The sequence below is a fragment of the Tursiops truncatus genome, chromosome 11 (genome assembly GCF_011762595.2).
Source record: "Tursiops truncatus isolate mTurTru1 chromosome 11, mTurTru1.mat.Y, whole genome shotgun sequence".
NCBI lineage: Eukaryota > Metazoa > Chordata > Mammalia > Artiodactyla > Delphinidae > Tursiops > Tursiops truncatus.
The window spans coordinates 92,913,113-92,939,810 of NC_047044.1; the positions used below are offsets into that span (position 1 = coordinate 92,913,113).

Consider the following 26,698-nt stretch of genomic DNA (forward strand, 5'->3'; position numbering starts at 1 on the left):
CCCAGTTATTTCTGGAGTTCACCTGGGTAGTTCTCTGCAACCCATAACCGTTTCTGAGTCACGACCACCATCTGTCTTGTGAAGTAATCTGAATTTGACATGGATGCCTCCAAACTTCCTAGAGACTTACAAAGAGTCCTTCCAGCTCCATGTGTCCTCCAGTCAGATACGTGGGGCCTCAAATGTGGCTGCTCGGGTCAGGGCCATGCTGGCCTACACCAGGCCTTTACAGTGGTCGGCTGGAAACCAACTCTCTGGCAGGGGAGGGAAATCCCTGATTGGTAGCATTTACTGATTTCTGTGGTGTCAGTACTCCCATCACTGCTGATTAAAAGCTACCAATCTGATGTCACTCAGCATGGAGTTGGGATAGATGCATATGATTGGCTTTCTTCTGGGGCCAGCAATACACCAGCTGCAGCACACTGTCGTTCTGCACGTTTTATGAAAGGCACCCTCCACGTAGAGGGATTAAGAAAGGCTCCTCTCTGGGCAGACCTGCACCATACGTGTGACCCGGTGAGCAATGGCAGGCACCCTTTCCTCCTCACGTGGCTTGTTGAAAGGAACGTGAGGTCGATTTTAGGCCTCCTCAACTGGGTGCCTTTGTGCAATGCACATTCAGCACAACCTCACACAGCAGTCCCGCTTCGATTCATGATACTGTGTAATTAAGTAAAATGGATGGAATGAGGGAAAAGTGAGCCAGGTTACCTAGCAGCCTGAAAACCTGCTTATACAGATGATAGGATTACTGCCAGGTGGGACATTAACTTCTTAAAATTAATCTAGTTAATAGAAGGCTATTATTGCTAAGAAGAGCCCCCAACTATACACCACTCCAGGGATAGACATAATGATATAGCTAAAAAGACTTCAGAAACATGAGGCCTGCAACACTACATGTTTAGATTCCAGACCATTAAAATATATTTATCGTTAGTGATTTAAATCTTAATAGTCAAACCCAGGCACACATGAATATTTAAAATATAACGTAATTCTTTACTACTTAAGAAGTAGCTTCTCATAACTCTATTTAGCCTACCAATTACTCTGGAAATTATCCTCCCACTTTCTTACATATGAGGAAATAAGCCGAGAGAGTACATAATTCAAAGTGACGCAAAAAATGGATTCAAGACCAGTTCTGCCTAAATCTCATACTCTTTTTACTATGCTTATACAGACATACTTCAGTATTGTGAAACAGACAACCTGAAATGGCTCCAGTGAAGATATTTTATTTTTCATAAAAATATAATTGTACAATGCTCTTCAGAGAAAGAAAAATTCCTTCAATGCCCCAAAATACCATGTGATTTAGTAGTAATTTTCCTCTCTTTTGAAACTAAAAATGTAATTGATAATGTGCAACTGATTTCTTGTGAAACATCGCATTTACGTTTTTAAATTTTATTTGCCTTTATTTTAACTAAGTCCAGTTTAAACCTATGCTTTTTGGAACAACCCAAATCAAGCCTACCAATTCAAAGATGATAAAATAAAATGCTAAATGGTGATGCTGATAAATGCTGTCAGTCAGCTGGTAAACAGTGATATGAACTTGCTGCAGCATGAAAGATCCTGATTTAGATACATTAGGAAGATTTTAGATACAATAGAAAAAAATTTAAGAACTTCAACTATATCCTAAAATTTGATCTAGTCAAACTTATTTCATATTATACTCAGTTGCTCTAGTATACAACGGATCTATGCTAAATTAACAACAGAATATGACTGGTCTAAATACGTAAATTTATTTTCCCCCTTACCTTCCTTTCTTTGGGAAAAGGAAAAAGGAAATATTACTCTGTGTACTCAGAGAGCAAGGAGAACAGCAGAACAGATGAAGGGGGACTGAGCTCGCTGACTCTTCCACCCGCTTCTGTTCTCTCTCAGCCGGTATGTTGTCCTTATAGGTGAGTGAGAGATGCTAGGATTTCAGCATGCTGCTCCTTAACTGGAATGGGGCAAGAAATGCTCCAGCTGTTTTAATCAGTGACGTTTATTAACATGCTTCAAGTGGCCAAAGCGTGCAACCAGCACAATACCCAAAGCAATCAGAACACTCCTTTTTAAGACCAAGAATTTTTCTCTCGGTTTGATCTACTCCAAAATACCAAATAGATAGGTTTAGGATTAAACTGAAATAAACTGTAATTTACTTTCACCCAGAATTACACATCGGCTACCTGAGGACAAAGTCACTGCTCTTGTAAAGATACTGAAGGGAAGGGGAGTAGCTCAAATGAGCCTAAAATTTAAAATCACAACCAGAGAAGAAACACTTCAAGCACAATGGGGACATTCCATTGAAGAGCCACATTCATTTGGAATGTTTGTTTTGAAAACAACTCTTTTGGGGAATTCAAAAGGTACTGAACAAAGCAACGTAGAGTAAGTCTTGGGCTGTTTTGCAAAATAAAAATATACATTTGAGTAGACCAGATGGCAAAAACATACCCATTACAATCTGAACACTATATTTAAAAAACTTAAATTCTGAAGGCCTGAACATTAACAATCTTTAATCTATCTATATTTGTGATCCTAAAAAGACATTAAATACTCTTAAACCCCCAGTCCTCCAAAACACAGAGAGGCCCAACAGACTGGGCTAGTGGTATATCAGTTGTCACACAGTACTAGACTAGAGATCTGAGTCTGCGACCAAAGCACAAGAGATATTCAGGAACTCAGGCTTAAGGGAAGCACTTAATTCAAATGCATGGCCTCAGAGAAGGAGGGAGGTACCTCATCACCTGAAACTATGTGGTCCATCTCATGTTCCCCCTCACAGTCAAGCTAGACTATGATGCCTCCTCTTAAACTACTTCGTAACAAAACACATATTGTTTGGAAGCCAAATGTTTGCTTCATTAGAGCAAGGAGCAATTACAATTTAGCAGCAACAGAGAACACAACTCCTGATTTAAGGACGGGAAAGAGAAGAGAGAGTGTTAAAGTGTCCCAGTGGGGACATCAAAAGATTCCCAGATCTGAGTGTATCATATTGAGTGTGACTCCTCAACCATCACTCCATTTGGTAGCCAGGAAGAAAGCAAAGGTAGTTGTGGTGGGAACTGGAGGGAACTCCTCTGCCTTCTGCCCCTCCTGCCAGGCCCCCGGCGACTCTGCTTCAGTGCTTCACTCCAGAGTGGAGGCATGGCCAGGGCTGAATCGGATGCACACCCACAGTGTGTTTCTCTCTGGCTCAGAATACATTCATAAGGAAACTCAAATCAGGGAAGAAACTAAGTGTTCTGGTTATGGCTACCGCCATTAGATCCACCAGCAATGTGTCCCTCATTTCGTTCCAGATCTCTTGAGGCAGAAACTCCATCTCAGCAGCTAATTTCATCCTATTTTCTTTAGAAAAATTCTCCAAATTAGGTGATTACACAACGAAATGTGTGTGAACATTCACTCCTGCCCTCCCCATATACATATATAGACATACAATAGAAACACACTGTATGGGTTGTCAAGACGATGTATGTTACTGAAATGCCTAACAGGTTACTTCTTATTTAAAAATAAAGTTTGACTAATTATTCTCCAAGTACAGATTAGGCCCTAGCAAACCTGTATAAATACAGTTAGAAAAGACAGCAACAAAAGTTTTAAATAGAGGCTATCTTAAGGGCTTCCTTGATGGATTTTGTTAATGTGTACATTATTTAAAACGGGCATATCATTATGGATTATAAAAATAGAAATGTATAAATTTGTTAATACATATTCACAGCTTATGCTGGAATGGCTCACAGGAGAAATGGTTCATGCAGAAAATAAACATTACTCAAGTAAATATAAAGGAATAAGATTAGGTCCATAAAGGCTGAGAACTTATAGTCAGTAATCAGCCCATTTGGTTTCTCTTTGTAGGGCAATCAAAAACATGAAAGGAAGTGACACCTAGACACACATACACATACAATTACATGAATTACATGGAAAGAATATAAATTAACCAATAAAGCAATGTGGAATTGAGGTGCAAAAAATATAATCTTCACTCATTCTCTCTACTGTACTTTCAAGCATTGCAACATGTTAAATGCCATGGGTGGCAATACCAACCAGAACAGGTCTGAATGTCTGTAAATTTTCTAAGTGTTGAAAACTAAAGCAAAATCCTTTGAGATCTATGATCACACATTTTGGTAGAAATTGCAAATTTACAGAGATGACTGAGCAGTAGGTAGTAAATGGAGCCAAGAAGTACAATCTTGCCTATTCATCCTCCAATAAGAATCAGAATATTGGCTTCAATCACTGACTCATCATTTTATATGCTCTTCACCCTGAAAAATAAAGTTACCAATGTAAGAATGCTTTTTTTTTTTTTTAATATATTTATTTATTTATTTATTTATTTATTTGGGGCTGCCTTGGGTCTTCGTTGCTATGCGCGGGCTTTCTCTAGTTGCGGTGAGCGGGGCCTACTCTTCCTTGCAGTACACAGGCTACTCATCTCAGTGGCTTCTCTTGTTGCGGAGCATGGGCTCCAGGTGCGCGGGCTTCAGTAGTGGCACGCAGGCTCAGTAGTTGTGGCGCACGGGCTTAGTTGCTCCGTGGCATGTGGGATCTTCCCGGACCAGGGCTCGAACCCGTGTCCCCTGCACTGGCAGGTGGATTCTTAACCACTGCACCACCAGGCACAGGGAAGTCTCAAGAATGCTTTTAAAGTCAATGAAGTTCGGTTAATCTGTTTTAAAATGCATGCTTTTTTTTTTTTAATTTAGTATCTACGGGAAGGCTATTTTCAAATACAGACTGAAAGAAAACTGAACTGTTTTGGCTTTTTTTCATTAATTGAATTTAGATTAAGGCAAATGTTACCTCATCTAATAACAGCTATAAACAGCCAATCCTTCAGTTTTATAAAAAATTTTTTAAAAGATAAAAAGTTTGTAACATTTCCTTATAACTATTTTCAAGTGCTCCCAAAGCAATCACAATGATGAAGAAATCAACATATGGCATCTTCATTCTAAAACCTTAACAGTCTGTCCAACAAATGGTGCTGAGACAACTGTATATTCACATGCAAAAGAATTAAGCTGGACTTCTATCTCTCACCATATAGAAAAATTAACTCAATAGATCAATGATCTAAATATAAGGCCTAAAACGATAAAACTCTTAGGAGACAACACAGGGCAAATCTTCATGACCTTCGATTTGGCAATGGGTTGTTAGATATGGTACCCAAAGCATGAACAACAAAACTAAAAATGGTCTTCCTCAAAATTAAAGTCTTTTGTCCACCAAAGGATACTATCAAGAAAGCGAAAAAACCTACAGAATGGGAGAAATATGTGTAATCATATATCTGATAAAGGTCTAGAATCCAGAATATATAAAGAACTCTTACAATTCAACAACATAATGAAAGACAATTAAAACATGGGCAAGGGACATAAAGAGACATTTTTTCAAAGAAGACATACAAATGGCCAACAAGCACATGAAAAGTTGCTCAATGTCATCAGTCATTAGGGAAATGTAAATCAAAACCACAATCAGATGCCACTTCACTAGGAAGGCTACAGTTTTCAAAAATGGAAAATAAAAAGTGTTGACAAGACACAGAGAAATGGGAAACTTCATATACTATGGTGGTAATGTAAAATATTTCAGCCACTGTGGAAAACAATTTTTGGTTCCTCTAAAAGTTAAATATAGGCACTTCCCTGGTGGTCGAGTGGGTAAGACTCCGTGCTCCCAATGCAGCGGGCCTGGGTTTGATCCCTGGTCAGGGAACTAGATCCCACATACATGATGAAACTAAGAAGTCAGCATGCCGCAACTAAGACCCGGCATAGCCGAAATAAAAATAAATAAATAAATATTTTAAAAAATAAATAAAAGTTAAATATAGAATTACCATATGACCCGGCAATTCCACTTCTAGGTATATACCCAAAACAACTGAAAACAGGTACTCAAATACATACTTGTACATGCATGTTTATAGTAGCACTGTTCACAATAGCAAAAGGTAGAAACAGATATCCATCAGTGGATAAATGGATAACAAATTGTGGTATACATATACAATGGAATATTATGCAGTCATAAAATGGAATGAAGTACTGATACATGCTACAAGGTGGATGAACCTGGAAAACATTATGCTAGGTCAAAGAAGTCAGACACAGAAAGTCACACAGTGTGATTCCATTTATACGAAATATGCAGAGGAGGTAAATCCATAGAGACAGAATGCAGATTCATAGTTAACAGGGGCTGGAGGGAGGGGGTAACAGCGAGCAACCTGCTAATGCATTTGGAGTTTTCTTTTGGGGTGATAAAATGTTTTCTAACCAGACGGAGGTGGTAGTTGTACAACACTGTGAATGTACTAAATTCCTCTGAATTGTGACTTTAAAATGATTAATTTTGTTATGTGAATTTCTCCTTAATTAAAAAAAAATCCTTACAGGTGATGGGCTACTGTACTAGATAGAGCCTGAACTAGGTGAGGACAGGTTCTACCATTATGGCTGTGTGACCTTGGGCACCTTACCAAGCAGCACCTGTGCTATTTCTTCATCTATAAAATAAAAAGTACAATTATACTTCACACAATTACTGGAGGAAATAATTACGATAAACATAAGTGAAAATACTTTGTAAATCAAAATCAAAGGTATTGTTATTATTAACAGTAACTAGGGAATTCCCTGGCATTCCGGGGGTTAGGACTTGGTGCTTTCACTGCCAAGGGTGCAGGTTCAATCCCTGGTCGGGGAACTAAGATCCCGCAAGCCGTGCAGTGCGGCCAAAACAATAACTAGACTGGTACACTCTCACTTATTGAGTGAGTCTACTTTAGAATTTTCCCATGAATTTATCAGTTGCTCTTTATAGTCCCCATGTATAACGCATTTCAATATTTAGAATCTAACACCAGTTCACTTGCTTATTAGTGTATTACAAATGACATCAGCATTTTATTTTATTTGAAGACACAGCAAGGAAAGTGGTCAACAGAAAGCCTACTTTAAGTCACTCTTCGAAAGATAAACTCTCCCATGTACTGTACTCACAGGAATTGCTGTTAGCGTCTGTCTTCCCAGCTTTCAGGTGCCTGCTTGAGTTCTGCTGAGATTTGTTCTGCTCTTCTCCAGTGAGTAGGGCCTTTATTTCAGAAGGGATTTTCCCTTGGTCCATTGCCATGCACCACTGCTTGTACTGAAATATGTAAAATATATTTAAATAAAATTTTACTAGTCAGAGTTCAGCAACCACAGGTGGAAATCCTAGACATAAGAACTCCCATAACTAGAGGTCAAATTGACTGCTGGGAATCCCACCTTCTGTTGTATTCCTGTTTATAACCTAGGACATGGATGAGGCCTGCTATCTTCAGAAGAGGGTGAAAAACTACTGCTGAATCTTCTTGTGATGTGCTGGAGTAGTGCTCAGATTAAAAAGGGCCCTCTGGCTAAAAGAATATCTCCCCATGGAGTGCCATTCATTAGAATTCATCTCTTTTTGCTGACTGTCACATTATTATTTCTACTCCTAAAATAAATAATTTTGTAACTTCCTTTCTCTATTTCATAAATATTCACTAAACATCTACTTTCTACCAGAGTGTGTACTATGGACTTTGGGGGTATAAAAGATTAATCAGTCCAAAGATTATGTCCTCCAGTGGCTTACAGTGCAGAAGGTGAAAAATAATTTACAAGTCAAATTCAACGTATTAAAAAAAAGTCTACTGAATAGTGTACATTTGGACTCTCTTCATGACCCGACTTAATTCTCTTACCTTCTAAAAAGCTGGGGGTAGCCTGTCCCAGTTTTGTAATGATCATGTTAGCATTATCTCTCTCTTTTCCAACCTGTCACCCCCTCCCCTGAGCTCACAGTACTAATGGGGTTTCTATTCCCTTTTACCTATTCTCTTGTATATGTCTACAGCTACTACCTGAAGTCTGAATGAATGAATGAATAAAACCAGGCCAAATAGTATCATACTATGCATATTACTACATACTGTTGTACTGCTTTTTCCACTTAGCAATATCTTGTAAGTGTCTTTTTACATCAGTAAATATACATGTGCACTGTGATTTTCATGGGCTGCAAAGTAGTCCAGCACATGAATGTAGTATAATTTAACCAATCCCCTACTGCTGAACATTTTGGTTATTTTCGATGTTTTTTTCCTGTCATAAACAATCCCTTAAAGAAACAGTCACTTTCCACTCCCACCCGCAATGTATGAAGATGCTTATTTGCCTGTGTGCTGGCTAACAGATGAACATGCTTTCCCACGTTCGTCAACTGGATAGCTAAAAACTGGTATCTTCATGTTTTAATATAGCTTAGGTTGATTGTTTCATGCGTTTATTGACAGACTTTCTTACCATTTCCAGTTCCTCTCTGAGGGCACAAATGGCTCTTTCCCGACTGGATACCAACTCTTCCAAATACTGATATCTCAGTTTTTTTCTGGCCCGGCATTCTCTCGCACTCTGCCGGCTCCTCTCGAGTTTTGCCTTCAAGTCAATTTTGGCTGGCTTTCGACCACGTTTGCCGGGCTTCTTGACTTTACCCCCAACAACCTTCAGCAAGAGAGAGAAACAGTTAATTTTTTTCCTAGTTCTGGGTCTAGGAAAGTGACTGCGGCTGCATATTAGCAAGGAAAACATTTACAAATAACCAATAAATGGAGCCTGTGGAACTAAGAAAGCATAATCCCATCAAATGCCTTATGATTCTTTGCTTCATAATTTCTTTTTCTGATATTTTTGATACCATGAATGTGAGAGAAGAAATAGTATAAGTTTTCATTATTTCTTCAATAATAAACTCGTTTTAATAATAAACTTTACAGAGCTTAACAGTAAACTTTATGAACCATATGTAGCTAGATAGTAAAAAACTAAAAGACTGCCATTAAATATTTTGTTCACATAGAATTTTTATTGACTTAATAAGTAAGACAAAATATTGAAAATTAAGTTCAGTATGATTTCAATCTTATAAAACAACACATAGAAGAAAGGATCGTAAAAGGTCAGTGGCGGGGAGGAATCAAGATGGCAGTGTGGGAGGACGTGGAGTTAGCGTCTCCCCACAACTAGGGTGCCTGACGGCCACTGGTGGGGGAACTCTGACCCCTAAGGAGATGGGAGGAAACCCAAAGTGAACTGGTAGGACGTAGGGGGACCAAAGGGGGTAGGAGAAGTGGAGGCCAGACAGGATCAGCGCCCCTGAGGCCAGGGAAATCAGAAGAGGCAGGTGGGAGGGACTCTTCCAAGAAGAGCAGGAGAGGAGTGGAGGGCCATCGCCCAGCCCACTCAGATGCAGGGAGCCTGCTGGGCTCCCAGGTGAGGTCCCGTGCCCTCTGAGACTGGGGTGGGGGGCATGCCTGTGCCCCTTCTGTTCCTTGAGCCTAAGCCCCACCCCCAACAGCACCCAGGGCCTTTTCCAGCCCCGTGGGTCCTGAGCATTGGCCCCGCCCACTGCCCAAAACTCACCCTTGTTTAGGCCCCGCCCTCCACAGCCAAGGCCTTCCCCCCCCCCTTTTTTTCCTTTCCCTCTGTTACTATTGTGGTACTGATATACCTTCCGGTTGTTGACATACCTATATTTTTACATTCTTTCTAACATATTTGTTAGTTTCTTCGTCTAATTTTATTTTTTACTTTATTATTTTTCTCCTTTTTTTTTTCTTGCCACCCCACATGGCTTGCGGGTCCTTGATTCGCCAGCCCAGGGTCGGGGGGAAGCTCCTGTGGTGGGAGCTCCGAGTCCGAACCACTAGACTAACAGAGAACCTCAGACCCCAGGAACTAACAGACAACTAACAGAGAACCTCAGACCCCAGCACTGGAGTGAGGTCTCACAGAGTTCCTTATCTCAGCACCAAGACCCAGCTCTACCCAATAGCCTACAAGCTCCAGTGTTGGAAGCCTCAGGCCAAACAACCAGTAAGACAAGAACACAATTCCACACATTAAAAAAATAATAATAATGAGATGGCACAAAAATATGTCACAGATGAAGGAGCAAGGTAAAAACCTACAAGACCAAATAAATGAAGAGGAAATAGGCAATCTACCTGAAAAAAAATTCAGAGTAACGATAGTAAAGATGATCCAGAATCTCGGAAATAGAATGGAAGCACAGACTGAGAAAATACAAGAAATGTTTAACAAAGATCTAGAAGAACTAAAGAACAAACACAGATGAGCAACACAATAACTGAAATGAAAAATGCACTAGAAGGAATCAATAACAGAATAACTGAGGCAGAAGAACGAATAAATGAGCTGGAAGACAAAATGGTGGAAATAACTGCTGAGGAGCAGAATAAAGAAAAAAGAATGAAAAGAATTGAAGACAATCTCAGAGACCTCTGGGATAACACTAAATGCACCAACATTCGAATTATAGGGGTCCTGGAAGAAGAAGAGAAAAAGAAAGGGTCTGAGAAAACATTTGAAGAGATTATAGTGGAAAACTTCCCTAACATGGGAAAGGAAATGGTCACCCAAGTCCAGGAAGTACAGAGAGTCCCATAAAGGATAAACCCAAGGAAAAATACACCAAGACACAAATTAATTGCACTAACAAAAATTAAATTCAAAGAAAAAATATTAAAAGCTGCAAGGGAAAAACAAAAAATAACATACAAAGGAATCCCCATAAGGTTATCAGCTGATTTTTCAGTGGAAACTCTACAGGCCAGAAGGGAGTGGCAGGATATACTTAAAGTGATGAAAGAGAAAAACCTACAACCAAGATTACTCTACCCAGCAAGGATCGCATTCAGATTCGATGGAGAAGTCAAAAGCTTTTCAGACAAGCAAAAGCTAAGAGAATTTAGCACCACCAAACCAGCTTTACAGCAAATGCTAAAGAAACTTCTCTAAGCAGGAAACACAAGAGAAGAAAAAGACCCACAAAAACAAACCCAAAACAATTAAGTAAATGGTAATAGGAACATACATATCAATAATAACCTTGAATGTAAATGGATTAAATGCCCCAACCAAAAGACACAGACTGACTGAATGGATACAAAAACAAGACCCATATATATGCTGTCTACAAGAGACCCACTTCAGACCTAGGGACACATACAGACTGAAAGTGAAGGGTTGGAAAAAGAGAAAGTTGAAGTAGCAATACTCGTATCAGATAAAATAGACTTTAAAATAAAGACTGTTAGAAGAGATAAGGAGGGACACTACATAATGATCAAAGGATCAATCCAAGAAGAAAATATAACAATTATAAATGTCTATGCACTCAACACAGGAGCACCCCAATACATAAGGCAAATGCTAACAACCATGAAAGGAGAAACTGACAGTAACACAATAACAGGAGGGGACTTTAAAACCCCACTTACACCAATGGACAGATCATCCTAACAGAAAATAAATACGGAAACACAAGCTTTAAATGACACAACAGACCAGACAGATCTAACTGATACTAAATAACCAAGAGATCACTGAAGAAATTAAAAAATACATCACTAATTATTAGAGAAATGCAACTCAAAACTACAATGAGGTATCACCTCACGCCGGTCAGAATGGCCATTATCAAAAAAGCTAGAAACAATAAATGCTGGAAAGGGTGTGGTGAAAAGGGAACCCTCCTACACTGTTGGTGGGAATGTAAATTGATACAGCCACTGTGGAGAACAGTATGGAGGTTCCTTAAAAACTAAAAATAGAACTATCATATGACCCAGCAATTCCACCCCTGGGCATATACTCTGAGAAAACCATAATTCAAAAAGAGACATGCACCACAATGTTCACTGCAGCACTATTTACAATAGCCAGGACATGGAACCAACCTAGATGTCCATCAACAGATGAATGGATGAAGAAGATGTGGCACATATATACAATGGAATATTACTCAGCCAGAAAAATAAATGAAACTGAGTTATTTGTAGTGAGGTGGATGGACCTAGAGTCTGTCATACAGAGTGAAGTAAGTCAGAAAGAGAAAAACAAATACCGTACACTAACACATATATATAGAATCTAAAAAAAAGAAAAAAAAAGAGTGGTACTGATGAACCTAGTTGCAGGGCAGGAATAAAGAGGTAGACATAGAGAATGGACTTGACGACATGGGGTGGGAGGGCGAAGTGAGAGCAGCATCAACATATATACACTACCGAATGTAAAATAGCTGGCTGGTGGGAAGCAGCAGCATAGCACAGGGAGATCGGCTCGGTGCTTTGCGATGACCTAGAGGGGTGGGATAGGGAGGATGGGAGGGAGGCTCAAGAGGGAGGGGATATGCAGACATGTGTATGCATATGGCTGATTCGCTTTGTTGTGCAACAGAAACTAACACAATATTGTGAAACAATTATACTCCAATAAAGATCTATTAAAAAAAAAAGTCAGTGAGGATTTCTCTGATAGGTGTGATTATAAAAAGCTTTTTTCTCATCTGTATTTTTTATGATTTTTAAATATTTACAATTAGAAAAACATAAAATTTGTATATAAAATTATGTGTATAAATAAATAAATAAGAATCCGAAACAATTTGGCTATCAATTCCCTCTTCAAATTTGTTGAGCCCAAGGGAACACACAGAAGTCCCTGAAATCTTCAGGATAATTGTCTCCTGCCTTTACAAGTCTATAATTATAACCCTAGACTGTCTCAGGAGATTTCTACCTGCTCCCTCTGGTGTCATAGACATCCTCTCAATATCCCTGTTATTCATTTATCTGCATAGGCACAGTTTTTTGGTGACTGCCAAAGTAATTTAATGTTCTTCACTGTTTAGCTTTGGAACCTCCCCAAGTTCTTATATAAGATGTAACTATGAGATAAAGATGATGAATTTTAAATACATGAAACTGAACTTATACATCAAATGAATTTCCTTTAAAGGAGTCACTTTGAAAGGGGTAAATTTATTCCAATGAATAAGCTTTCTTGGAAACTGCTTTTGGAGCCAGTTTCTTACAAGCCACAACACAATATTACTTTCGCCGTATTACTTTCGAATGATACGTTATTCTTTAAATTCCCAATCTGATGGTCCGCTTTGTTTATCTGACGAGGCTCCAAATGATGTCTAGGTCTTTCTGAAAATTACCCTCAGAGAATAAAAATGTCACTACTTTAGTGTACTGAAAGGAATATTGTTGAGGCTTTAGAGGCAATTCTAAAAGAGAAGATGCAAAACTCAAACACTGGCAAATCATTGGAATAAATGCAGAAGTCTTACCAGGTAACAAAACTAAAAGGATCAATCTCCATTTGGATATAAAAACTCTAATTTGTTTGTGTGTTTGGAATCACTATTAATACCATAAACCAACAATGCACAGTACCCTATAAAGATCATATCTTTACTTGGTATCATGGTTGGGTCAGGAAAACCAAACTTCAAATGTTAATCAGCTACATTTACCAGAAACTGTCATAACAAGACGGCGAACCACTGCATCTAGCATTTTATAGGGTGGCTCTGAAATGAGACTGAGGCTCTGAGGCTCTGGAAGAAAATCCTTTCCACCACCATCTTAAAAGCTAGCTGCTTCAGTACTACTCCCAAATTAGTTTTAACTTTTCAAAAACTGGTCTTTCAAAGCTTTCCTATTCTGTCTCATCACGTTTTGATTCCAATATAATAATATATACCTCAGGAAACTTTTTTTCAAAATCAAATATACGATTAGCACTTGAAGGATAACTAGTTGATCCAAATATTACTATGGGCTAAATTTTAAATTATGCCTATATTATATCAACTGCACAATTTCAATAAAGTATTTTGAAATCACCCTAGATTAAAACAAAGTGTATTTGCTATTGATAGTCTTTAAAAAGCAATATATTTATCGCCTAAAATCATGTCTATAGTGAAATAAATGGTAATCACATCTATTCTTTATGTAGTAAAATGAGTCATCAGTCACATACCACTCACTATAATCCAATACCTTATATATTGCTGTTTTTAATTAATTCAGGAATGGAATTCAGGAACGGCTGCCTTTGAGAAGCCAGCAAGAGGACACAGTGTACTGCACAGACTTCACTGATTTTTTACACAAACCTAGCATAGTCATAAAAATCAAACAAAAGGTATAGCCCTTTGTTTATTTTCATGGTAGCAAAATATTTAAACTGGAACTATTTTATTCCTTTTTTTAAATTAGAAAGGCACAGTAAATGACTCCAGGGTTCCTGCATTTTATGTCATCTGTAAAATTATATTTAAGACCACATAACCACCACTTCTCTAGCTTAATTTTTCCTCAGTAATAGACTGAATTATTGGCTTTTGGTGTCAGCTAAAATCTGATTAGCATGCCAGTTTTCAAGAGAGTGAAACACATCACAGGATTATTATAAATCTTAAGTAAAATAATGTATGAAAGCACTTTTTTAGAAAAAAAAGGGTATTATACAAATATAGGTTAGTATACTAGTTGCCTTAACAACTGAACTTTACATATTTCATAAGCCATAAAGATTGGGGAACAGATAAGGGAAGTTAATAAGAAATGAGGAACCAGGGGACTTCCCTGGTAGTCCAGTGGCTAAGACTCCACACTCGCAATGCAGGGGGCCCAGGTTCAATCCCTGGTCAGGGCACTAGATCCCACATGCATGCCACAACTAAGAGTTCACATGCCACAACTAAAGATCCTGCATGCCGCAACTAAGACTCAGCGCAGCCAAAATACATTAATTAGTTAATTAAAAAAAAAGAAATACATGCTGTATTTTAAAAGAAAGAAAAGAAATGAGGAACCAGAAACTAAAACTGAAATCAACCCCACAAATTCCTTAAATATGTCTGAGCCAAAAATTAGTCTTACCAATGTTTCTTAGAATTTTCACACTCAGTGATAACCACATTGTCCCCTTGCTCTCTCTTATTCTGTGAGGAAGCACATTAATGTGGCTAAATAAAAGTACTGATTTTTACGCACCAACACAAACGCCAAGAAGAAAACTATGAAAATAACCCCCCAATTTAACTTCTTTTCTGTTGTAGTTTTATTTCTACCGACATAGGGCCACATGAAAATTTAAATAGCTGTTATTGTAACATGGTACCTCTTTATCGGCTATCCATTTTACCTCCTCTTCCTCCCCAAAACACATTTGTGAGCTGCAGAGAAAAGGTCCTAAGGGAAACACTCACAAGGCCTGTCTCCCTAACCCACACCACCAAGAAAAGCAACCTGCCAGCCATTGATTTTGTCTTGCCCTGCACAGGGAACTTATTTCACAAAGGTAGGATATTAGAGATGTTAGATTTCAGCAGGGCCTCTGCAATTCTAAGTCTGTCTTCATTATATGTTAAAAACGTTAAAGTAAGAATGAAGGTCCTACTTTTCTGTTAACTATCTGTTTTTAACACTTTGAGATAAGCTAAAGCTAAAGGTCATGATTTTTAGAAAGTAAGCACCAAGGACTCTGTCATATTTTACCTTAGTACACAGTAAGTATTTAATAAATATGACAGATAAAACACAAAAGACATTCCTAAGTAGCCATTGAGTCATAGAAGACATCACAAGGGAAATAAGAAAAATACTTGGAGATGAATGAAAAGGAAAACACAATATACCAAAACTTTATGAGATACAGCTTAAGCAGCGCTCAGAAGTAGCCATAAACACCTAAATGAAGAAAGATTTTAAAATCAATAACCTAACTTTCTACCCTGAGAAACTAGAAAAAGAAGAGCAAATTAAACCTAAAACAAGTAGATGGAAAGAAATAATAAATATCAGACTAGAGATAAATAAAACAGAGAATGGAAAAACAACAGGGAAAAAAATATCAATAAAACCAAAAGTTGGTTCTTCAAAAAGACCGACAAAATTGACACACCATTAGCTAGACTGACCAAGAGAAAACATTCAGAATCCTAAACTCAAGACTGAAAGAGAAGACATCACTATTACCTTTACCAAAGTAAAAATGGTTTCACGGGAATATTATGAAAAATTGCCAAAAAACTAGATAACCTAGTTGAAATGGACAAATTTCTAGAAAGACACAAAGTAGCAAGACTGACTCAAGAAGAAATAGAAAATCTAAAAAGACCTATGACAAATAAAGAGACTGAAAAAGTAATCAAAAAAATTCCCATAAAGACAAGTCCAGGTGACTTCACTGGTAAATTACCAGACATTTAATAAATTAACACTAATTCTTTTAAAACCTCTTCCAAAAAGCGGAAGAGGAAAGAACATTTCCCAGTTCATCCTATGAGCCAATATTAGCCTAATACCCAAACCAAAGATATCATAAGAAAACTATAGACCAGTATGCCTCACGAATACAGATGGAAAAGTCTTCAATAAAATACAAGCAGACTAAATCTAACAGCATATAAAGAGGACTAGCTACCATAACTATGTGATTTATCCCAGGAATAAAGGTTGGTCTAACAACTGAAAATCAATTACTGTAATACACCATATCAATAGGAAAAAGGACAAAAATTACATGTTCATCTCAATAGACTCAGAAAAAGCACTTGACAAAATCCAACACCCTGGGGCTTCCCTGGTGGCACAGTGGTTAAGAATCTGCGTGCCAATGCAGGGGACTTAGGTTTGAGCCCTGGGGTCCGGGAAGATCCCACATGCCGCGGAGCAACTAAGCCCATGTGCCACAACTACTGAAGCCCGCATGCCTAGAGTCCGTGCTCTGCAACAGGAGAAGACACTGCAATGAGAAGCCCACGCACCACAACGAAGAGTAGCCCCCACTAGCCGCAATTAGAGAAAGCCTGTGCGCAGCAACGAAGACCCAATGCCAATTAAAAAAAAAAAAAAATCCAACACCCTTATATGATTTTAGAAAAACCAAAACACTCAAAAAACTAGGAATAGAAGGGAACTTCTTCAACCTGGTAAAGGGCATCTATGAAAAAAAACACAGCTAACATCATTTAAAGGTGAAAGATTGAATACTTTCCCTCAAAGATCAGAAACAAAACAAGGATTTTTGTCTTCTCTTGTCACTTCTATTCAACATTGTACTGGAGGTTCTAGCCACAGCAATTAGGCAAGAAAAAGAAAGAGAAGGCATTCAGATTACAAAGGAAAAAGTAAAACTATTTCTATTTGAAGGTGATATGATCTTATATATAAAAAATCCTAAGGAATCCACAAAAAAACTATTAGCGCTCATAAATGAGTTGAACAAAGTTGCAAGACACAAGGTCAATATACAAAAATCAGTTGTGTTTCTATATACAATGAACAAGCTGAAAATGAAAACATTCCATTTAGAATATCATCAAAAAGAATAAAATACTTAGGAATAACCTTAATAAAATAAGTGCAGGGACTCCCCTGGTGGTCCCGTGGTTAAGAATCTGCCTTCCAATGCAGTGGACATGGGTTTGATTCCTGGTCAGGGAACTAAGATCCCAAATGCTATGGGGCAACTAAGCCCGTGCGCCACAACTACAGAGCCCATGCGCTCTGGAGCCTGCACACCACAACTAGAGAGCCTGCATGTCGCAACTAGGGAAAAGCCCATGCACCGCAACGAAAGATACCGCATGCCGCAACAAAGATCCCACGTGCCACAACTAATACCCAACTCAGCCTAAAATTAAAAAAAGTGCAAGACATATACTGAAAGCCACAAAAATCACTGTAAGAAATTAAAGAAGACCTAATAAAAAGAAAGACATTCCATGTTAATGGATTGGTAGACTTAATATTGTTAAGATGACAATATTCCCCAAACTGAGCTATAGAATCAACACAATTCCTATCAAAATTCCAGCTGACATTTGCAGAAATTGACAAGATAATCCTAAAATTCATATGGAAATACAATGGACCCAAAAAAGCCAAAGCAATCTTGAAAAAGAACAAAGATGAAGGACTCACACTTTCTGATTTCAAAACTTATTAGCTACACTAATCAAGATAGTGTGGTACTGGCACAAGGACAGACATATAGATCAATGGAAAAGAATTGAGCATCCAGAAATAAACCTTTATGTTTACGGTCAATTGATTTTCAACAAGGTGCCAAAACAGTAGAGAAATGAGGAAAGAATAGTCATTTCAATAAATAGTGCTGGAACAACTGGATATCTACAAAGAAGAATTAACTTGCACTCCTACAACATGCCGTACACAAAGATTAACTCAGAACAAAGGTCTGAATGTAAGAGAGGCAACTATAAAACTCTTAGAGGAAAACATACGAATAAATCTTTGTGACCTTGGATTAGGCAATGGTTTCTTAGGTATGACCTCACAAGCAACAAAAGAAAAAATAAATTGGACTTCACAAAATTAAAAATGTTCTGCTTCAAAGGACACCATCAAGGTGAAAAGACAATCCACTAGGAGAAAATATTTGTAAATCATACATAAGGGACTTACATCCAGAATATATAAAGAACACTCACAACTCAACAATAAAAATATAAATAATCCAATTAGAATGTGGGCAAAGTATCTGAATAGACATTTCTCCAAAGAAGATATACAAATGGCCAATAAGCATATGAAAAAATGCTTAACATCATTAGTCATTAGGGAAATGTGAATCAGAATCATGAGATACCACTTTAAACCCACTAGGATGGCTATATAATCAAAAAGACAGCCAAGAACAAGAACTGGTATAGATGTGGAGAAATGGAACCCTCATACATTGCTGTTGGGAATGTAAAATGGTGGCCACTTTGGAAAACAGTTTGGCAGTTCCTCCAAAATATTAAACACAGAATTACCATGTGACTCAGCAATTCTACTTCTAGGTGTATCCCCAAAAGAAATGAAAACATATGTCACATAAGAACTTGTACACAGATGTTCAGAGCACCATTGTTCATGATAGCTAAAAAATGGAAACAACCCAAATATCTATCAACTGATGAATGGATAACAAAATGTGGTATAGCCATACAATGGAATATTATGCAGCCATAAAAAGGAATGGAGTACTGATACATGGTACAACATGGATGAACCTTGAAAACATGATGCCAAGTGAAAGAAGCCAAATGCAAAAGGCCACATACTATATGATTCCATGTACATGGAATGTCTAGAATAGGCAATCTATAGCAACAGAAAGTAGATTCGTGGTTGCTTAAGGCTGGAAGGAGAAGGAGATAATAGGGAGTGACTGCTAAAGGTTTTTTTGTTTTGTTTTTAATTAATAGACTTTGTATTTTAGAGCTGTTTTCAGTTCACAGGAAAATTCAGCAGAAAGTACAGAGTTCCCATATATCCCCTCTCTCTCTGCCTGCACAGTTTCACCTATTAACATCTTGCACTAGTGTGGTACATTTGTTACAACTGATGAACCCCATGTTGATATATTATTAATAAGTAAAGTCCATAGTTTACTTAAGGGTTCACTCTTTGTGTTGTACAATTCTATGGGTTTTGACAAATGCATCGTGTCATATATCTGCCATTAGAGTATAATACAGAATATTAAAATCCCTAAAAATCCCCTGCACTCTACCTATTCCTCCCTCTCCCGTGAACCCTTGGCAACCACTGACCTTTATTACTCTACAGTTTTGCCTTTTCCAGAATGTCAGATAGTTGGAGTCATATAGTACGTAGCCTTTTCAAACTGGCTTCTTTCACTTAGCAATATGTATTTAAGTTCCCTCACACCTTTTTGTAGCTTAATAGCTCGTTTCTTTCTATTGCTAAATAATATGAATAATATTCCATTATATGAGTATAACAGTTTGTTTATAAGGGTTTCTTTTGGGGTGATGAAAATGTTCTGGAATTAGATAGTGGTGATCATTGTACAACTGTGTGAATACACTAAAAAGTCACAGAATTATATACTTGAAAAGGATGAATTTTATGGTATGGGCTATTTTAAAAAATGACATGAACCTTAGAGGCAGAAAGAATAGCAGCAAAGGAAGAATCAAGGTGGCGCAGAGACACAAGCAGATGAGAAAGACCACGAGGGAGGGGAGGGGTCAAGCATAAAGCTCCTAATTTATGAGTTTTAAAAGGCTGAGAATTAAGATAAAACTACTGCATTTAGCCAAGAGGGAGCTCCTGATGCCACAGGCTCCCCAGTCAACGGGTTTAACGTCTGTGGAGAGCAGAGGTGTGATTGTAGATGCCCTTTAGGGGCTTCTTCCAATGAGGAGGACTCTAGTGTCCAGATTAAATCCTATTCCAAAGATTCTTGGATCATTTTACTTTGGCTTTTTAGGAACAAACAACAAAAACAAATTCAGAGCTAAATCTGGGCGTGCAAGGAGCAAGCACTCACTGCGGGCAAGGCCTTGAGCTAGGCCTCCACGTGTCAGGCTCACGTTATTTCACACCAGGGGAGGTTAACACTGTTATCCTCATCTTTTTCAGGTAAAGAAGGGAAATTTAATTTCTTATTTAACAACGATTTATTGAACACTCACTTTGCCCCAAGCACTGTCAAACTCTAGGAATATTAATGTAAGAAGATAGGGTCCTTATCTTTTTTTTTTTTTTTTTTTGTGGTACGCGGGCCTCTCACTGTTGTGGCCTCTCCCGTTGTGGAGCACAGGCTCCGGACGCGCAGGCTCAGCGGCCATGGCTCACGGGCCCAGCCGCTCCGCGGCATGTGGGAACTTCCCGCACCGGGGCATGAACCCGTGCCCCCTGCATCGGCAGGCGGACTCTCAACCACTGGGCCACCAGGGAAGCCCAGGGTCCTTATCTTTAATATATTTATTAGACTTCTGAAATGCAGCAGACATGAAATAAACACCATTATAAAGGGCAGGATATCAGTACATACAGGAGTCCTGCTGGGAGAGGGATGCACACACACACACACACACACACACACACACACACACACACACAGATAAGCATAGTGATCTCTTTATTTCATGGATATAAAATCTAGATAGAACCCAAGCCCCCTGATTAGCATCACAGCAACTGACTCAAGATGCTCAGTTGTCACAAGCTGACTCACTCTCATCAAGCGTGACTATTTCCCTTCTAGATTCCTAGGTAGGACTCATTAACCTGAACATATAACTCCCTGAAAAGGCTCTAAAGCTGACAGATGCTTTAAATGCAGTGCTATATTAATGCTATATAGTCATTCATTTAATGACTGGATTCATTTAATCCAGCTCACTGTGACATTAGTCACTTGATGGAGGGCAGCGGTGAGGAGGTTAACTAACGAATTTTTTCATTTTATGCGTCTCTGAAATTTCCCTCTGCTATTGGCGACTCTCTGTGCCCACCCACTGAAGTCATGCCAGTTTATTCCTTTACAACATGTCTGATTCAGCTCTTCTTCTCTATTCCTACTACCTACATTACTACCCTACTTACAGAGTATTGCCGTGGGTTTCCCAGTGGGTCTCCCTCCCATCCCTCCTTTTCCATCCTTACTTCCCTGGTTAATCTGTCTTGCAAAGAACTGCCAAGTTAGCCTTTCTTTTCAGCTTATTAAAATAACTTTAGTGTATTTTTTTTTTCATTGTGAAAAGGTAATACCTGATCATTCTAGACAGAACAAACTTTAACGGCCCTTTGGCCATGTCACGCTCCAGCTCAAGGGAAGGCCTCTGGCTCAGCACTGCTTACCAGTCACCAAATCCAGAATACTGACTTCCTGTAGCTGCTGTAACAACCACCATGAAGTTGGTGGCTTAAAACAACAGAAATGTACTCTCTCTGCTCTGGAGGCCAGAAAGCTGGCAGGGCTGCTGCACCCCCTCCAGAGGCCCTAGGGGAGAAGCCATCCTTCGCCTCTTCCGGCTGCTGGCAGCTGTGAGCATTCCTTCCTTTGTGGCCACGTCGATCCAGCCTCTGCCTCTGTGGTCACACTGCCTCCACAACTGTCTGTCAAATCCCCCTCTGCCTCACTCTTAGGGGGACACTTGCCATTGGATTTAGGGTTCACCCAGAGAACCCAGGATAAATTCCTCCTCTCAAATACTTAACTAAATCACATTTTTGGCCATATAATATTCACTCTTTTACCATATAAGGGGACCGGTTCCATTAGCACATGGATGTATCTTTTTAGAGGCCACCATTCAGCCCACTACATCCAGGTTCCTGCTCACCGAGCCAATTTTCTCTTTCGTTTTTCCCAACAAGTCATGCCTGTGTCCTTGGGGAGCTCACCCCACGCCCTGCACTCCTACCTATACTCACCATTTCTCTAAACGCTCCCTCTCCACCCCCGCCCCTGCCGCCCGATCCAAACCTGCAAATATTATGCTCCCTTTGGTCAGGGCCAGCCCTGGCCCTCTTTCTGTGAAGCTCTTGCTGACAGTCACCTTCTGTCCACACATTATTTTTCGTCTCCGAATCTCTGGAACACATAGTCACCATCACGCTGAATTTACACGGTATACTGGTTATTTTTAGCGGCCTCACAGATTTAAGTTCTATCTCCCCAAGTGATGTGTGCACCGCAGGCACAGAAGCTGTGTTTTCTATTCCAATCCCCACTGTATCTGGCCCAGAGCCAGGCATTTAAAAGGCATTTATTAAAAGACTGATAACTGGATGAATAAATGCAAAGAAAAATTAGCAATATTTTGCAATTTAATTTAAATTGGTATTACTGTGACCACCACTACCACCAGCTAATAGAAGTTGATAAAAAAAAGAAAACCAAACCTCTCTCATAAGGGATATAAAATCTCAAAAACCAATCAATAACTCTTATTATTTTACCACCCTTTTAGCATTTATTTACATCCTAATGCTCTTAATTCTTTTTTTAAAAAATATATTTATTTATTTATGGCTGTGTTTGGTCTTCATTGCTGGGCGCGGGCTTTCTCTAGTCGCAGCGAGTGGGGGCTACTCTTCATTGCGGTGCGCGGGCTTCTCATTGTGGTGGCTTCTCTTGTTGAGAAGCACGGGCTCTAGGCACGCAAGCTTCAGCAGTTGTGGCTCGTGGGCTCAGCAGTTGTGGCTCGTGGGCTCTAGAGTACAGGCTCAGTAGTTGTGGCGCACGGGCTTAGTTGCTCTGTGGTATGTGGGATCTTCCTGGACCAGGGCTCGAACCCATGTCCCCCTGCATTGGCAGGCGGATTCTTAACCACTGCGCCACCAGGGAGGTCCCCTAATGCTCTAATTCTTAAGGCGACACATAGAAGTTTCAAGTTGTTAAGTCTAAGAGAATTACTGCATTTACATGAAGTGGCAGCATCAGCCCCAGCTAAGAAGGAAAATAGCAGGAAAGCTTGTTTCACTTTTCTTTTGAAAACATAAAGTGAAACGTTATCTGCCATCGATTAAAGAAAAATAAGATAGATATGAATGCGGCCAGCCACTGCTCTTTACCACTTTAAAGAAAAAAACAAGCAGCTATACTTTCATTTGGTGTCAAGGCTCCCATAACTTCCTTCACAGCTGTTGGTTAGGCTTCTTCTCTTTTCTTATTTACCAGATCTTCAGAAAGAGAGAAAGTCTAATCACATCTTCCTGCTGCTAACACTTCTGTCAGTTTTTCTCATCAACAGAGGAGAAACAAGATAAAGCAGGCATTTCTGACTGTTAACTCCTGCCTCTCCTCTCCCGACCCCTAATCCTCCCCTTCCCCAGCTATTACTGTTTGAAGCTAAATATAATACATGTATTTTAGCAATGCCCCAAACTGTTACAAACTGACTCAGTAAGAGTGGCCTACAGGCATATCTCATTTTATCGTGCTTCACTTTACTGCATTTTTTTACAAACTTAACGTTTATGGCAATCCTGCATTGTTGGATGATGGAGCATTTTTTGGCAGTAAAGTATTATTTAAGTAGGGTATGTACTTTTTTTTTTAGACATAATGCTATTGTATACTTAATCGACTACAGTATAATGTAGACATAACTTTTATATGTACTAGGAAACCAACAAATTCATGTGACTTTGCTTTATTACATATTTGCTTTACTGCAGTAGTCTGGAAATGAACCCACAGTATCTCTGAGAGGTCGGCCTGTATACTTAACTGTCTTTGCTTCTTTACCACCCACTCTTCCCCAACCGCTACGTTTTGGCTTCTGCCCCATCACTCTGTTGAAACTTCTCATGCTAGGTTCATAAACAATCTCCTGTTTTTGAAGTCCAATGGATACTTTTTCACTACTTACACATGGAATAACAACCTTTTTTTTCCTGGTTCTCCTGTATCACTAACCTCTCCTTTTCAGTTTATTGTGCTGAGTCATATTCCTTGGCCTCTTCTGATCATTTTACAGTTTTCCAGGGTTCTGTCTCTTTAGCTCTCTCTTCTGTCCACCGTCTTCATCCTTCAAGGATTTTATGCACGCTGCATCAACCACAACCTACCTTGTAATGGTCTCTAGCATGGTCTTCAGCTCAGGCCTTTCTTCTGAGCAATCTAACCAAGCTGGTGAGGAGTCACAGAGGACCAGCATTTATTTTGAACCCATTATGTACTAAGTTTGTTTTAATACATATATAACATTTAATTCTCACACTAACTCAATAAGGCTTTATTAACACATCCAATTATAGGTAAAGAAATACAGTTCTGAAAAGATTAAAATAATTGGCCAACATAAACCATAGCAATATTTTCTCAGGTCAGTCTCCCAAGGCAAAAGAAATAAAAGCAAAAATAAACAAATGGCACCTAATCAAACTTTAAAGCTTTTGCACAGCAAAGGAAACCATCAACAAGAAAGACAACCTATAGAATGGGAGAAAATATTTGCAAACAATGCGAATGACAAGGGGTTAATATCCAAAATATTAAACAGCTCACATAACTCAATACCGAAAAAACAAAAACCCAAACAACAAATGGGCAGAAGACCTAAATAGACATTTCTCCAAAGAAGACATACAGATGGCCAACAAGCACATGAAAAGATGTTCAACATCGCTTATTATTAGAGAAATGCAAATCAAAACCACAATGAGGTATCACCCCACATCTGTCAGAATGGCTATCATCAAAAAGTCTACAAATAATAAATACTGGAGAGGGTGTGGAGAAAAGGAAATCCTCCTACACTGTTGGTGGGAATGTAAATTGATACAGCCACTATGGAGAACAGTATGGAGGTTCCTTAAAAAAACAAAAATAGAACTACCATATGATCCGGCAACCCCCCTCCTGGGTATATATCTGGAAAAGAGGAAAACTCTAATTCAAAATGATATATGCACCCAGTGTTCACAGCAGCACTATGGCAGTCCACAGCCAAGACATGGAAACAACCCACGTGCCCATTAACAGATTACTGGCTTAAGAAGATGCGGTATATATATACATACAATGGGATATTACTCAGCCATAAAAAAGAATGAAATATTGCCATTTGCAGCAACATGGATGGACCTAAAGAATATTATACGTAGTGAAGTAAGTCAGACCAAGACAAATATTATATGATATCACTTAATGTGGAATCAAAAAATAATACAAATGAACCTATATACAAAACAGAAACAGACTCACAGACATAGAAAACAAATTTATGATTACCAAATGGAAAAGGGAGGGGGGTAGGGATAAATTAGGATTATGGGATTATCAGATACATGCTACTATACACAAAATAGATAAGCAGCAGGCATTTACTGTGTAGCACAGGGAACCATATTCAATACCTTGTAATAACCTATAATGTAAAATAATCCGAAATATATATATATATAACTAAATCACTTTGCTGTATACCTGAAACTAATACAGTACTGTAAATCAACTATACTTCAATAAAAAAATAATAATCTGTCCAAAATCATAATAGCTTTAAGTGGCGGAAATTAGATTTGAACTCTGGTTATATGCCAAAATCTATGTTCCTTCCTGATTGGACCATCTGCCTCTAGTCTTGTTCCAGTTCCTACATCTTTACCCTAATCCAGTCTCCATATAGCCATGAACATTTTTTTTGAAAACACAAATCTGATATCATCACCTTTGCTTTAAAATCCTTTAATAGCTCCTCAACAACTATGGTGCCTTGGTTTTCAAACAAAATTCAAATTCCCAGGCCCTGTTCCCCAAAATTCTGATTCAGTCTTCTTTATTTCACACTTTGAAAAATACTGGCCCAAATTTCTGAGCTTAACTTGCCAAGCAAATCATGATCTGGCCCCTGATTATCCGTCCATCCTTATCTCTGCCCACACCTCTACTTGTGCCTTATGCTCTAGCTCAGGGATCAGTAAACTCCAGCCCAACTGGCAAGCCAAAGCCAGCCTGTTGCCTGTTTGGGGAAATAAAGTTTTATCAGAACACAGCCATATCCATTCATTACATTCTGCCTACAGTTGCTTTCACGCTGCAGTGGTAGAGTTAATTGCGACAGATCAATCACATGGCCCACAAATATTTACTATCTGCCCCTTTAAAGAAAATTCCCCAATTCCTGCTCTAGCTTGTAGCAAAATACTTATTTCCCAGTGCAATATGCTTTAGTATAGGACGTTCCCTCTTTCCCATTTTCTGAGGGAATCCTATTCTTCTTTACAGATTCATTCCTACTGTGTGAACCCATGTCTGACATACCCAGTCAGGCATCCATTCTTAGTGCCCCCAAAGCACTTTGCCATGACTGCCCTCATTTCTTACCTCACCACGTTGTAATTATTTTTCTGTATGTCTGTCTAGCCCACTGAAACATAAGCTCCTGAGAATAATTACAAACTCTTACCTGTCTTTGTATCTCTAGCACAATGCCTCGTATTACA

General features: G+C 38.8%; 2 protein-coding genes across 10 annotated transcripts in view; one reads left to right on the forward strand and one right to left on the reverse strand.

The window, feature by feature from the left end:
* Positions 1–26,698, forward strand: part of GPR19 (G protein-coupled receptor 19) — an 84,096-nt gene that overhangs the window by 38,992 nt on the left and 18,406 nt on the right. For 2 of the 4 annotated variants that reach the window (XR_002176841.3, XR_004529028.2), the window contains one exon: positions 7,361–12,557. The exons of the other annotated variants lie outside the window; for them this stretch is intronic. The gene's annotated coding sequence lies outside the window, so the exon portion shown is untranslated. Of the gene's footprint in view, positions 1–7,360; positions 12,558–26,698 lie in introns of those variants that run through there. 4 annotated transcript variants of the gene reach the window in all.
* Positions 1–26,698, reverse strand: part of CREBL2 (cAMP responsive element binding protein like 2) — a 56,849-nt gene that overhangs the window by 25,932 nt on the left and 4,219 nt on the right. For 4 of the 6 annotated variants that reach the window (XM_019937523.3, XM_019937534.3, XM_073789031.1 and 1 more), the window contains exons 2-3: positions 8,394–8,591; positions 7,065–7,209 (exon numbers count right to left, since the gene is read on the reverse strand). In XM_019937523.3, coding sequence (XP_019793082.2) covers positions 7,065–7,209; positions 8,394–8,591 — 343 coding nt within the window. Of the gene's footprint in view, positions 1–1,228; positions 4,314–5,966; positions 6,569–7,064; positions 7,210–8,393; positions 8,592–26,698 lie in introns of those variants that run through there. The other 2 variants (XM_004325393.4, XM_019937543.3) reach the window with 2 other exon arrangements.